Source organism: Delphinapterus leucas, chromosome 15 (genome assembly GCF_059928025.1).
Source record: "Delphinapterus leucas isolate spDelLeu-1000000601 "Yukka" chromosome 15, BTC_Dleu_Yukka2, whole genome shotgun sequence".
Taxonomy (NCBI): Eukaryota; Metazoa; Chordata; class Mammalia; order Artiodactyla; family Monodontidae; genus Delphinapterus; species Delphinapterus leucas.
The window spans coordinates 83,199,311-83,212,423 of NC_143143.1; the positions used below are offsets into that span (position 1 = coordinate 83,199,311).

Sequence of the window (13,113 nt, forward strand, 5' to 3'; positions counted from 1 at the left end):
CTCCATGAGGGGGTTTGACTGAAGGTCCTCAGGGATTCCAGCAGCAGGGTGACAGTAGAGCTGCCCTTGCAGGTCCCCGTGGAAACCAATGGCCGGTACTCAGTTCTGAGACTTACTTACAACTAAGCCCGTGGGTGAATGGGGAAGACGCAGTGTCACTGGTCAGCCCTTTGAAGACATTGCTCAGTGAGTCCCCTTTGGAGCAGGGAGTCTCCAAGGACAGGGGCAGACTGGAGCCCTAAGACATCATCAACAGAGGGATTAGGGAACTTTGCCTGTGAGTCCTCAAAACCCTAGCTTCTCTCTGTATCACTCTTTTCTTCTAGAGAACTCAGTACTTTTAGGTAAATCTGGGTCCAGTGTTTACTTTTAACATTTTGACAAGGGACACTTGCAAAGGAATAGTACCATCCTTCCATCACGTACGTGTGCGTAAGGGGACGGTTGGATGATTCACTGCTCCTACATTTTAACTGAACCAACTTGTTCTCGCCGGGAGACTCAGAATGTAAAAACCTTGTAAGTGTTGGTAGCATGTAGAACTGCGCATAAATTCTAGTTTCTCCTTTTTGTTTTTAATCTAGGTACTCTTCAAGGGAATCTAACCTATCGTTACGGAGCGAGGGCTCCTGTGCCCATGGTATAGAAAGCCAAACTCTGACAGCTGGTGTTTGCAGGGCACCCAGCAAGGGAGTGGGAGACAAGCCTCAGACCTACTCCCTCTTGGTCTTTGAGTTGGGGGTGTTTTTAAAGGGGAAGAGCAAAGAAACAGGGATTATCCATCGTTTTGTGACATGTCCTACTCATAGTTTCAGGGGTCAGGATTCTCTGGCTTACGACTCTCTGGCCAGGTGGTCCGTGGCTCAGGGTCTGTGAGCTCACCCTGCTCTGGAGAAACAACCTGAGTTTGTATGTTAGTGATGAGGCCTACGGCAGCCCCTCCAGTGCGTTAATGATGCTACCGATGGTGACGACGGCAGTCTTAGTCATCTGATTCTGCTTGATTAGTGTTCAGTTAGCATAGGATTGTGGTCAGAGGAGACAAGAAAGGGAATAAAGTTTTGGATAGAGAGATTAGTCCTAAAGTCGGTAAGGGGGGCTCAGTTTCAATCCCCACTCTTGTTTTAACTTTTCCCAAATCTTTGAGGGAACAGGGTGATGACCATTCTGGCCTACTTCTGCTGAAATGAGGCATAGTCCTACCTTAATTGGAGGAATGAAAAAGGAGGAGGGCTTCCCTGGTAGCGCAGTGGTTAAGAATCCGCCTGCCAATGCAGGGCACGTGGGTTCGAGCCCTGGTCCGGGAAGATCCCACATGCCACGGAGCAACTAAGCCCGTGCGCCACAACTACTGAGCCTGCGCTTTAGAGCCCGCGAGCCACAACTGCTGAGCCCACGTGCCACAACTACTGAAGCCTGCGCGCCTGGAGCCCGTGCTCCGCAACAGGAGAAGCCACCGCAATGAGAAGCCTGCGCACCTCAACCAGGAGTAGCCCCTGCTCACCACAACTAGAGAAAGCCCGCGCACAGCAACAAAGACCCAACACAGCCAGAATAAATTTAAAAAATAAAATAAAATTTTTTAAAAATGTAAAGAATCATGAAAAAAAAATAGTCTAAGAAAAAAAATGGAAAATTATTAAAAAAAAAGTTTTCGGCCCCCACCCTTGTGCCGGTTGCTTACCCATAGACATCTTCCAATCCCCAAACCATTCCTTCACGACAAGCCTAAAATATTGCCCAGGGGTACTGATGCTTGGTCCAGAAGGGGATTCTCCAGCCAGATCCCCAGACCAAAGGGACTGGGCTGCTGCTGGATCTGCAAAGGAGAAGCCGCGCACCAGCAGAGGGTCCGCAGCCCATTGGCACTGATTGTTATCAAGGGAGGTGCAGAAAGCCAAACTCTGGCAGCGGGTGTTTGCAGCAAAGTCAGGGTTTATTTGCAGGGCTCCAGGCAAGGAGATGGGAGACAAGCCTCAGATCCACTCCATCTTGGTCTTTGAGTCGGGGGTGTTTTAAAGGGGAGGAACAAAGAAATGGGATTAATCATTGTCTTGTGACATTTCTGTGACCTTTCTTAATCGTAGTTTCAGGGCTCAGGATTCTCTGATATATGACTCTCTGGCCAGGTGGTCCATGGCTCGGGGGTCTGTGAACTCACACTGCCCTAGAGAAACAACCCGCGTTTGTAAGTTAGCGATGAGATCTAGAGCAGCAGCTTCAGTGCCTTAGTGACGTTATGACATCAATGTTCTCAGTCATCTAATGCTGGTTGATTAGTGTTCAGTCAGCAGAGCATGGAGTTCAGAGGTGATGAGAAAGGGATTGAGGTCAGAGAGCAAGGGAACAGTTTTGGATAGAGTGATAAACCATAAACTCAGTAAGGGGACTCAGTTCTGGGGGCACTTGGTTTAACTATTACAGTTTTTACTGGCAAAATGGGAATCTCTACCCACTCGGGGAGATCAGCCACACTGGTGTAAACGTGTGTTCTGTGTATGTATGGTTGTGCCTTTGAATGGCTAATTTCACTGATGTCACATGCTGAGGAAGTGTCCCCAGCGACGGAGCATCACATTGTGGTTGCAATTAGACAGGACACTCACTTCTGTGTGGCTGATAGCATCATTAAGAATGAATTCCAGTGACCATCTAGGCAAATGACTTTAAACAGAGGCATCTCCTGTCGTGCTTATACTGAAAGATTCGGCTGGCTGAATTAAAAAGCTGAATAAATGAAACCTAGCGATGGGCTGATAGTTTCCGTGGAAGTTGGTGACACGTGCACACCCAGTGTGGCAGTGGAAGCAAAGCCCCGCAGGATGGTCCTCCAAGTACTCCCGGTCTGAGATTGTCGTTCCCGACGCCTTGTGATTGTCACGGCGCCTTGCAGACACAGTCACGGAGCCATCTCAGCTCACCCTCCACGGGGGAGGCGGGCAACTCCCCACCGCCCTCCTCTGGGGAGGGGGCACCCACTCAGCTGTGGAGCTGGCTGTGGGGGGGCGGGGGGCGGGCCTTGGCCCCATTCTCCCGACTTCTCACCTAGTGTTCTCGACACTGGCCAGCAGCTCCATAGGTCATTAAATTCGACTGACGTTCTGACGGCTTGCAAAGCAGATTCTTTGCAGCTGTTATAAAGGTCTCATTGCTCAAGTGTAATCTAGCAAAACCAGCCCCCTCCACTCCCCGGACGCTAAGATTTGCAAGGGCGACAAAAAGTGTATAGTCGACTCCAGAAATAACTGCACCCAGCCGGAACTCCTCGGACAATACATGGAAGGTTCCAGAAGGGGCAAAGGTTCCTCACAAGGGGCAGTCCGGTGTGCCACTCCGGAGCCCAGCGGCTCCTGTTCCAACCCTCCCTCTGCCACCCACCAGCCCCGGATTGGGGAGTAGCCGCTGGGCCCCCTGTGTCTCAATGTCCTTGTCTGTACACAGACTGTTCGTGGGCGCCACCTCAGATGGTGGCAAGGAGTTAAGTCGATACAAAGCACTTACGACAATGCTCTGCACTTATTCATTCAGCGCCTACCGTGTGCCAGGAACTGTGCATACAAAACAGGGACAAAATAGGCAGAAATCCCTGCCCTCGTGGAGTTTCTTTCTATTTGGAGCGAGGGCAGGGGACGCACCATGGACACTCTATAAGGTTAATCACCCCTAATTAGGTCAGACAATTGCCAACAGCCGCACACCATCCCGTTGCATTTGGGGGTGTTCTTCCCGTTGGCCTTTGACTGTGGGGTGATACCTCACCACTGTCTCGTTCTACCAACCAGCAGCGGTCCGTACACAAGACGTACTGCCAAGAGCCCTGAGGTCCCCCCAAGCCAGTGCTCTGTCCCACCTGCCTGTCAGAGGGAGGGCCCGTGTTTTGCATCGGCAGGGGACTGGGTCAGAGTTTCGTCAATCAGAAGTTGTGCAAGGCTTTGCTGTGGCTGGGCCAGGGGCCGGAGGCCTCCAGCACTCATTAACAACTAACCGTTCAATGATTATCTCCCTGGGGTTTATTGTGGTGAGCCGGGCCAAAGCAAAACTGACCGTGGCCGTGATCCAAAGACCAGCCCCTGACGTCAGAGATGAGCCGCCCTGGGTGTGGCTGAGGGGCTGGACCTCTGTCCTTCATGGAATTTAAAGCCAGGAAGTTCTGCCCCCAAACACCAGACAGGGCCTTCCCACTGGGAACGCACACTTACCCGCGGGAAGGGCCTTGAAAGAGACCTTTGGGTCCCTGATCCGGATCGTCCAAAGAGAAGAAAGGTAGGTAGAGCTGTTCGTTTATGTCTCTCACAAACTGCAGTGCTAACAGGAACTGGCTTTCTTTTTTCCTCCCAGCCCCGACTGTCTGGCGAGGTGCAACCCGGACAAGGCGCGTGGAGTTGGGGGGCATCCGGGGTTGTTTTTGTTCAGGAAGCCTGTGCTTTTTCTATGGCAGGAAACTTGGCGCCCGTGCGCCTCAGCCCAGCCCCGCAGAGATGCCTCCCCAGCTCTCAGGTGGTCTCAGCTACTCAGCCAGAGTTGTCCAGGGCACCCTGGACAGCCTGCCGCAGGCCGTGAGAGAGTTCGTGGAGAGCAGCGCCAAGCTGTGCTGGCCCGACCAGATCCACATCTGCGACGGCTCCGAGGATGAGGACAGGCAGCTGCTGGGCCGCATGGAGGAGGAGGGTGTGATCAAGAGGCTGAGGAAGTATGACAACTGGTGAGCGCAGCCCCGGGCCCTTCCGCGCCGCCCAGGGTGCAGGTGGGGAAGTGGTGGAGGAGGGCCTTGGGCAGGGCTGGGCCGGGGCTGTGTGGTTTGCAGACTCTTGAAAAGCTTAGGAAAAGGGCCAGAACCACAGAAACTTAATTTCATGACGTTCGCAGAGCAGCCCAAGTCGTCAAAGAGGGGGCGCATGCGAACGCTGTCTGCAAACTAGGTCCCCAATCCAAAGGAAGGTCGGACAGTCCCTGTCCTAACAGACTAGCTCCTGGTCTAGTGTGTGTCTCCCTGACTGTGTCCCCGGCGGCATGGCTGTGTCCACACTGACGGAGCATCGCTAGCGCGCTGGGCACCGGCCAGGTGTGGGAAGAAAGTGGTGATGAATAACTGGTCCCTTCGTGAATGGCGCGGGGCTGAGGGTGTCCAGGGCGCAGGTGCCGTGCAGAGCAGCAGCCCTTCCTCTCCAGTCCTCACCTGTGTAGTTTTGCCTTTTGCAGCTGGTTGGCTCTCACTGACCCCAGGGATGTGGCCAGAATTGAAAGCAAGACGGTCATCATTACTCAAGAGCAAAGAGATACGGTGCCCATCCCCAAAACCGGCCTCAGCCAACTGGGTCGCTGGATGTCCGAGGAGGATTTTGAGAAAGCGTTCAATGCCCGATTTCCAGGGTGCATGAAAGGTGAGTGAAATGTTTATTTGAGCAAAATGTCAGCGAACCTTTTATTATTGCGTCTCTGCCCTAATATTACTCGTCATAGAACCTTTTCTTATTGCGTCTGCCCTAATGTTACTCGTCATAGAAACTCCCCCGGCCCCAGAGAGCCTTACATTCCACATGTGAACTTGGCCGCGTATTGAAAATGTACATCTCAGTTCTGGTTTTATAGACTGTCTTATACGACCAGGAAAACGCTTTCTACACGTGTGGACTTAGATAGCTTGGTGGAACCCAACTGCACAATTATGAAAACTCTTTGATTTTGGAGTTCTGGCCACTTTTCAGTGGGCTCTGCTAACTCGGGGGCACTGGTGGCAAGCAAGGCGTGATGTTGTCAGAGGGGGAATCTTGAGAAGGGTCCACCGAGGGAAACAGTGGTGGTTGTTTGTGAGTCCGGGGTCATTTCTCACCGCTTCCCACCCACCGGCCCCGCAGGTCGCACCATGTACGTCATCCCATTCAGCATGGGGCCCCTGGGCTCGCCTCTGTCCAGGATCGGCATTGAGCTGACAGATTCGCCCTACGTGGTGACCAGCATGCGCATCATGACGCGAATGGGCACGCCCGTCCTGGAAGCGCTGGGGGACGGGGAGTTTGTCAAGTGCCTCCATTCCGTGGGGTGCCCTTTGCCTTTAAAAAGTAAGCATATTGTTTCAAAATCAAAAGCTAGAACTGAAAAAAAAACAAAAAGCAAAAAGCAAGCTTTGGCTTAAACCCAGGCGGGGACGGTGCACACTGATGTGGGCGTGTCCTCCCATGCAGAGCCTTTGGTTAACAACTGGGCCTGCAACCCGGAGATGACACTCATCGCCCACCTGCCCGACCGCAGAGAAATCATCTCCTTTGGGAGTGGGTACGGCGGGAACTCGCTCCTTGGGAAGAAGTGCTTTGCTCTCAGGATGGCCAGCCGGCTGGCCAAGGAGGAGGGGTGGCTGGCAGAGCACATGCTGGTAAGAAGCAGGAAATTCTAAATGCGCGCTGTAGAGGGTCGGGCAGAGGAGGGGAAGTGGCGAACCCCTACCGCTTCAGACTTCCGACCGTGCTCCAAGGACAGGTCTAGAGATTCCATCAGTAATGATGATGGAGACACCCTCCTAGACTAAAGCGTGCACCTCTGGGGCAGAAAGGAACGAAGTGCTTAAGGAGAAATCTTGCCTCCAACAGATTCTGGGCATAACCAACCCCAAGGGCCAGAAGAAGTACTTCGCGGCTGCCTTTCCCAGCGCCTGCGGGAAGACCAACCTGGCCATGATGAACCCCACCCTCCCAGGGTGGAAAGTAGAGTGTGTGGGGGATGACATCGCCTGGATGAAATTTGACCAACAAGGTGACTCTTTTAGGCCCAAGTGTTGATGATAATAATTGAAGCTAAGTGAAGTTTTGGCTTTCAGAACGTACCAAATTCTCTTAAATCCACAGTGTTTGGATTTTTAATTCATTTATTTCAGTTCCTGCAAAAGCTCAGACAGATGTATTCCATCAGCATTCTTTAATCTCATATCAAATCTGGATTGAAACGGGACCCTATATTGCTCTTTGTTTGTATAATGAATTGATTAAAATAGCTTGCTGGGGGGCTTCCCTGGCGGTCCAATGGTTAAGACTTCACCCTCCAGTGCAAGGGGTACAGGTTCGATCCCTGGTTGGAGAGCTAAGATCCCACATGCCTTCGGGCCAAAAACCCAAAATATAAAACAGAAGCAATATTGTAACAAATTCAATAAAGACTAAAAAAAAAAAAATAGCTTGGTGGGAAACTGGTGAGGAAGAAAGAATCAGAGTTGACTGATAATGCTGGGATGAGAAAAGAGAAATAGATTCTAGGCAGGAGGATAAAAATAAAAGACTTGAGAATTTGGTACAGAAATTAGCCTGGCAAGATATAAGAATATATGTTATGCTTTGCTTGGTATTTACTTCTACTACCTGGTTTAAAACTTTCCAGGTAACTTGCGGGCCATCAACCCAGAGAACGGGTTTTTTGGTGTAGCTCCTGGAACCTCTGTGAAGACAAACCCCAATGCCATCAAGACCATCCAGAAGAACACCATCTTCACCAACGTGGCCGAGACCAGCGATGGGGGCGTTTACTGGGAAGGCATTGACCAGCCACTGGCCTCGGGCATCAAACTCATTTCCTGGAAGGGCAAGGAGTGGGACCCCAAGGATGGTAAGCGCCCCCCCTGGGAGGCCTGGGGCCCCAGCCCACGGGTGTGTGTGTCGGGCCAGACGCTCAGGGCCTCTCCTCTCTTGCTGCTGTAGGGGAGCCTTGCGCCCACCCCAACTCGCGGTTCTGCACCCCTGCCAGCCAGTGCCCCATCATTGACCCTGACTGGGAGTCTCCGGACGGCGTGCCCATCGAGGCCATCATCTTCGGAGGGCGCCGACCTGTTGGTGAGGCTCCCCTGCATTCGGGCTGGGGACCGGAGGACGTGGCGCACTCTCCCCTTTGCCGTGACCTTGTCGGAGGGTGTCAGGGATGCAGAGCTTCCTTTCCAAAATGGCAGGGTAATGAGCAAGCTCCAGCCTAGAACGTACTTTCTGGCCACCTAGAACTTCTGGATCCTTGGTCCTGTGATGCCGCCCCCAGATTGACTTTGGCTGCGTGGCCTCCTGCTGTAACTTGACGTGGCGGCATCTGCCCTTAGCTCTGGGGATGCAGAATTAGCTCAGTTAGAAAGACAACACACAGCTGTGTCTTTCCATTTGCGAGACGGCATCGCCGGCCGAGGGGTCTGGGTGTCAAGGCCTGTAAAGAACGCTTCTTTTTCCTGCTAAAGGTGTCCCTCTGGTCTATGAGGCTCTCAGCTGGCATCATGGCGTGTTTGTGGGTGCGGCCATGAGGTCGGAGGCCACGGCAGCGGCAGAACACAAGGGTGAGTCCGGCCAGAATCTGGAGCCGCCGAGAAGGGAGATGGACTGCTCTGTCTCTGTGGCTCTCTGTCTCTGTCTCGGTGTCTCTGTCTCTCTGTCTCTCTGTGCCTCTTTGCCTCTGTGTCTCTCTCTCTCTCTCTCTGTGCCTTTCTGTCTCTGCCTGTCTGTCTTTGTCTCTCTCTGGCTCTGTTTCTCTATCTCTGTCTCTGTGTTCCCTCTCTGTCTCTGTCTCCCTGTGTCTCTCTCTGTGTAGAGAGGTAGAGAAAGCCAAGTGGCCATGTCAACAGTAAATGTGCCAACGGCGTCCTCTGAGGCATCATTTACCAACAGAGCCCCTCTGTTAACAGGCAAAGTCATCATGCACGACCCCTTCGCCATGCGGCCCTTCTTCGGCTACAACTTCGGCCAGTACCTGGCTCACTGGCTCAGCATGGCCCAGCGCCCCGAGGCCAAGCTGCCCAAGATCTTCCACGTCAACTGGTTCCGGAAGGACAAGGCCGGCAGGTTCCTCTGGCCGGGCTTCGGCGAGAACTCCAGGGTGCTGGAGTGGATGTTCAACCGCGTCGGCGGGGAAGGGGGCGCCAAGCTCACGCCCATCGGCTACATCCCCGACGAGGACGCCCTGGACCTTCGGGGCCTGGGGGATGTCAGCATGAAGGAGCTCTTCCACATCTCCAAGGAGTTCTGGGAGGAGGAGGTGGAAGACATCCAGAAGTACCTGGAGGGGCAGGTGAACGCCGACCTCCCCCACGAGATCGAGAGCGAGGTCCTGGCCCTGAAGCAAAGAATCAGCCAGATGTAGTCACACCCCAGACCTCACCTGGTCCTCCGCCTCCAATCCGTACAGTGCAAGCGAGAGAGCGCGCGAGAGAGAGAGAGAGAGAGAGAGAGGGATGGGGCTTCCTGAGTTCCCACTGCTTGCAGCACCGCAATGACCGCACCCAGAGGCCGATCGAAAGACACCCCTTAATTTTTCTGATAAGATCACAACAGAGTAAGGCTAGTCACTAATGAGGCTGTGGAGGGAAATCTCGGCAGGCTCCAGAGTCCACTATGCGATGCACCTTTGTTCAGCTTAGGGACACTCAGGCTCAGAGTCTTTTTTTGTTCCTTCTCTTTAGTTGTATCAGTTAGCCGGAATGCACAGAAGAAGATACTTGAGCTGTATATATGTGTACGTGTGTGTGTGTGTGTCTGTCTGTGTACTGTTGTCTAAAGCACATTTAATAACTGGAAAAATCTTGGGCAAGATTACCTACTAGTAGTTGCTAGAAAGCGATGTTGCTTTGTTATTAATATGTGTGTTTAAATTATTTTTATATACCGTAGTTCCTTACCTCTACATAATTTCAACGTTTTCCCTTAACACTTCTTGGAAAAAAAATCACAAAATAAACTTTTATAGAAAAGATGGATTTGTTTGCTTTGTTTTTCTTATTTGAACCACCACAAACAGGGAACTCTGATGAAGCCCTTTGTGATGGAATCCCCTGCAAAGAATCCCCTAACCCCTGATGGAGGGGTTAGGTGGGGTTGGAGGGGGCAGGACAGAGCCAGGTGGGGAGGTGTGAGCAGAGAGAATGCTACCCGGAGGTGACACGGTGCCACACTTTGGATTTTCTGAGTTAACCACTGGTTAGTGCCTAGAAGTCACTAGTTAGTGTCCTTGAACAATTCCACAAACCTTTTAATGGTGGATCCTGTGTAACTGGAACAGGAACGTTTAAAATGTGCTTTTGGACAAAACCTTGGGTCTGGGGGCTCGGCTTTCCACAAGAATTATATCGTGGCTAACTTCACAGGTTTTTGTCAATAAATACTTTTTTTGAGCAATGCTCTTCTCCACCATCATCCATAGGGGAAGAGAGTAGAGAGAAAAATGTCCTTCAGAAGAAACAGCAAAAGGGCTCTCCAGGCATTGATGGAGCACCTTCTGTATACAGAGTGTCGTGCCATTGGTGGGCTCACAATGGGCTGCCTCAAGCCCTCCGCTGGTCCCTCTGTTCCAGATGTTCGTTTATCGGGTCCTCCGGGCAATCCGAACGAACCACACACTGGACGGGGCCCGCGCATTCTGTGGATGCACAGGGCCTTCTCCGGTTGCCGTTCTCCTTTCTGGGCCGGCTCTCCCGCTCCGCACACCCCAGCCGTGTGTGTTCTCAGGGGGGTCAGGACGCCTTGGCTTTGCTCGCTGCCACAGCTCACAGACTCGCTGGTTCCCCAAAAGTCCTCTGTGCCTTGCAGGCACCACGTGGAAGGTCAAGCTGAGATCCCCCCCTATTTTATAGGTCGGGAAACCGAGGTCAGACGGGTCCGTCGGGGCTGGGAAACAGCAGCCAGAGTTTTCTTCTCCTTTAAGGCGTTGAGAGCTGCCGGGGCTCTGCCCACAAAGTGTCAAGTTCTGATAGCAAAACCACTGACGGGAAAAACCATTTAACTCAATTAAACGCTATCTGCTGCATTAATTTAAATCAGTGGCTTTCAGACTTGTTTTTCCTTTTCGCTGCAGAACACTCGCTTGACATGTACTCTGACTCAGAAACCCAGCAGCTAAGGGAGACACAACAGGAGGCTGGGTGGGTGTGGGGACCCAGGCCCCCTGGCTTCCTTTTTTCCACCCCCTGAGGCAGTTCCTTGGACCCCTGAGAGGCACTTCCAGGATATAGCGTGGGCACCATTTTTAAAATGCATGTCCCTGGCCCCGGCTTCCTGTCCTAGGCCCTCGGTAGGCTTCATCCCTTTTCGAGTAAAGCCAGCCATCTCAGAATTCCCTGTGCACAGCATCACTCACCCAGCCAGCAGACTCTTATATGACCATGTTGCCACCTGGCCCAGGAAGCCTGGAGGACAGCCTGGAGGAGGTGCCTTAAACAGAATAAGAGTTTTCAGGGAGCCAAAAGGACTCAGCACTCGCCATTGGCGCCTAAGTCAGTTTCCGAAAACCGTGCCCACTGTGTTCCACCTCGGGGTCCTAGTTTCTGTGCTGGGCCCTGTGGCCACAATCATCAGGACGCTATGACCTTGACGGCTGACATTATAGTGTTCTGCCTGAGCCCGAGCCAGGCGGGAAGGCAGGTAAGGCCAAGGCCGTTTGCAGGTGGTCAGGCTGAGGCCCTGAGAGTGGCCCGTTGGTCAGGTGGGGTGGGAGTGAGAATGAAAACTCAGCCCCCCGGTTCCTGGTCAGCCCTCCCCACAGTACACATGAGTCCAAATCAACACAGGGACTGACGTTTTCTACTGCAATCCAGTGTAGGAGCTGCCCCCTGACCTCCATGGGTTCCCAGAGCCCTGCTGGGGTCTGGGTTAAAGACCAGAACACAGTAGGTACATAGCGCATATTGAACCAGGACAACAGACCTGTCCCTGTGTTCACCCGAGGTTCTGGGGGAGAATCCAGGGGAGCGGGGCAGGTGAGGGGGCGGGGCCGGGGGCTCTGGGAGTCGGGAATTGCAGGGCCCTGTCCCCTTCCTCCCTCTCTGCTTTGGCCAAGCCTAACCCAGAGTCCCCAGTCTGCCCCTGCTCTTGCCCCCCCCCGCCCCGGGTGCCACACAGCATGTTCCTTCCCGAGCTTTAAGGCCACAGGCGGGGCCCTGGAGGCTCCTGGACCTGCTCGCCTGCCAGAGCGGTGACCTCACCTCTTCTTTGTCCTCATTGCCAGCAGTTGCAGCAACAAGGGACCGGGTTCCATCATCTATGGGAAAGGGCGGGCTGCCTCATCCCTCCCGCCTGCACTCCTTCCTTTCCTCAGGGGTAGTAAATACTGCTGACCTTGGACACATCCCAGCTCTGCCTTTGGCCAGCAGCGTTACCTGACATGACACCCTGATCGGTGCCGTGACACAGTAAGACCTCTGCTGGAGTCCAAGGAGTATAAAACGAAATAGCCCAACTCAGCATAGGTGCTGGGGCCCAGAGGGTCTGGATGTGAGTCCCACGCTACCTCTTCATAGCAGTGTACCTTCAGGTGACTGCACAAAACTCTGAACCTCAGTTTCCTCAACTGTAAAATGGCCTCCACTCCAATCAGGGCTGACATTCGATATGGTGGGGTTGGAGGTGAGAAGCTGAAATCACCCCACACAGGCTGATGGAGAGCTGCTGCCCCAGCACTCTGACTGCCCCAGGCTCACCCATCCCCAGTCTTCCCTCAGGACTCCCAGACCTCCGCACACAGCTGAGGGGCTCCCAAATCTGGGCTCAGGATCCCCTCTGGGTGGTCATTGCTCCCACTGGCTTTTAAATATTTTGAACATCACTCCTGTCCTAGCCCCGCCTCGATGCTTTGACGCCACACAAATCCCCCAACTCAGAACTTTGCTGCAAACCATGGAGCTTGGCCGGTGGAGAGGAAACCCTCTAACTGAGAAAACCCTGAGTCCTCCGACCTCCCTGCAATGGATTGAGATCAAGCTTCCTCCAGGGGGAAAACCGGGGCCCTGAGATGGAGGCAAGTTTCAGAGGGAGTGATATGAAAAATGTGACTTTTTCCTGCTTTTCTGAAGCTTTCCTTGAGTCTTTCTTGCACAGAAAGCTGAATAGAGTGGGACCCTTGGGAGATGCTCCACGCGGGCTCTTGTTAAGGATCACCTCCCGGGACCACAGCAGGGGTGACAAGGCCAGGGACGCAGGCAGGGTGGCTGCGGCTCTGATTATTACAGAGCTGCTCCCACGCACGATGTTCTCTCTACCATCTGCCCCCCCCTCCACCCCAGAGCCCAGAGGTTTCTTTGATGCCACAGAGCTGGGATTCAGGGCTGCTACGGAGGAACGCCAGACGTCACTGGTCCACAGTCACATCCGGGGCGGGGCCCAGAACACA

General features: G+C 53.3%; 1 protein-coding gene across 1 annotated transcript; it reads left to right on the top strand.

Moving 5' to 3' along the window:
- The first annotated feature begins 4,098 nt into the window (after positions 1 to 4,098).
- On the top strand, positions 4,099 to 9,705 carry PCK1 (phosphoenolpyruvate carboxykinase 1). Its single transcript, XM_022597556.3, has 10 exons — positions 4,099 to 4,263; positions 4,439 to 4,702; positions 5,200 to 5,381; positions 5,856 to 6,059; positions 6,183 to 6,370; positions 6,585 to 6,747; positions 7,366 to 7,590; positions 7,683 to 7,814; positions 8,201 to 8,296; positions 8,642 to 9,705. Exons 2-10 carry the CDS (start codon positions 4,479 to 4,481, stop codon positions 9,094 to 9,096), a joined length of 1,869 nt encoding a protein of 622 aa, XP_022453264.1. The 5' UTR covers positions 4,099 to 4,263; positions 4,439 to 4,478; the 3' UTR covers positions 9,097 to 9,705.
- Positions 9,706 to 13,113: the final 3,408 nt, after the last annotated feature.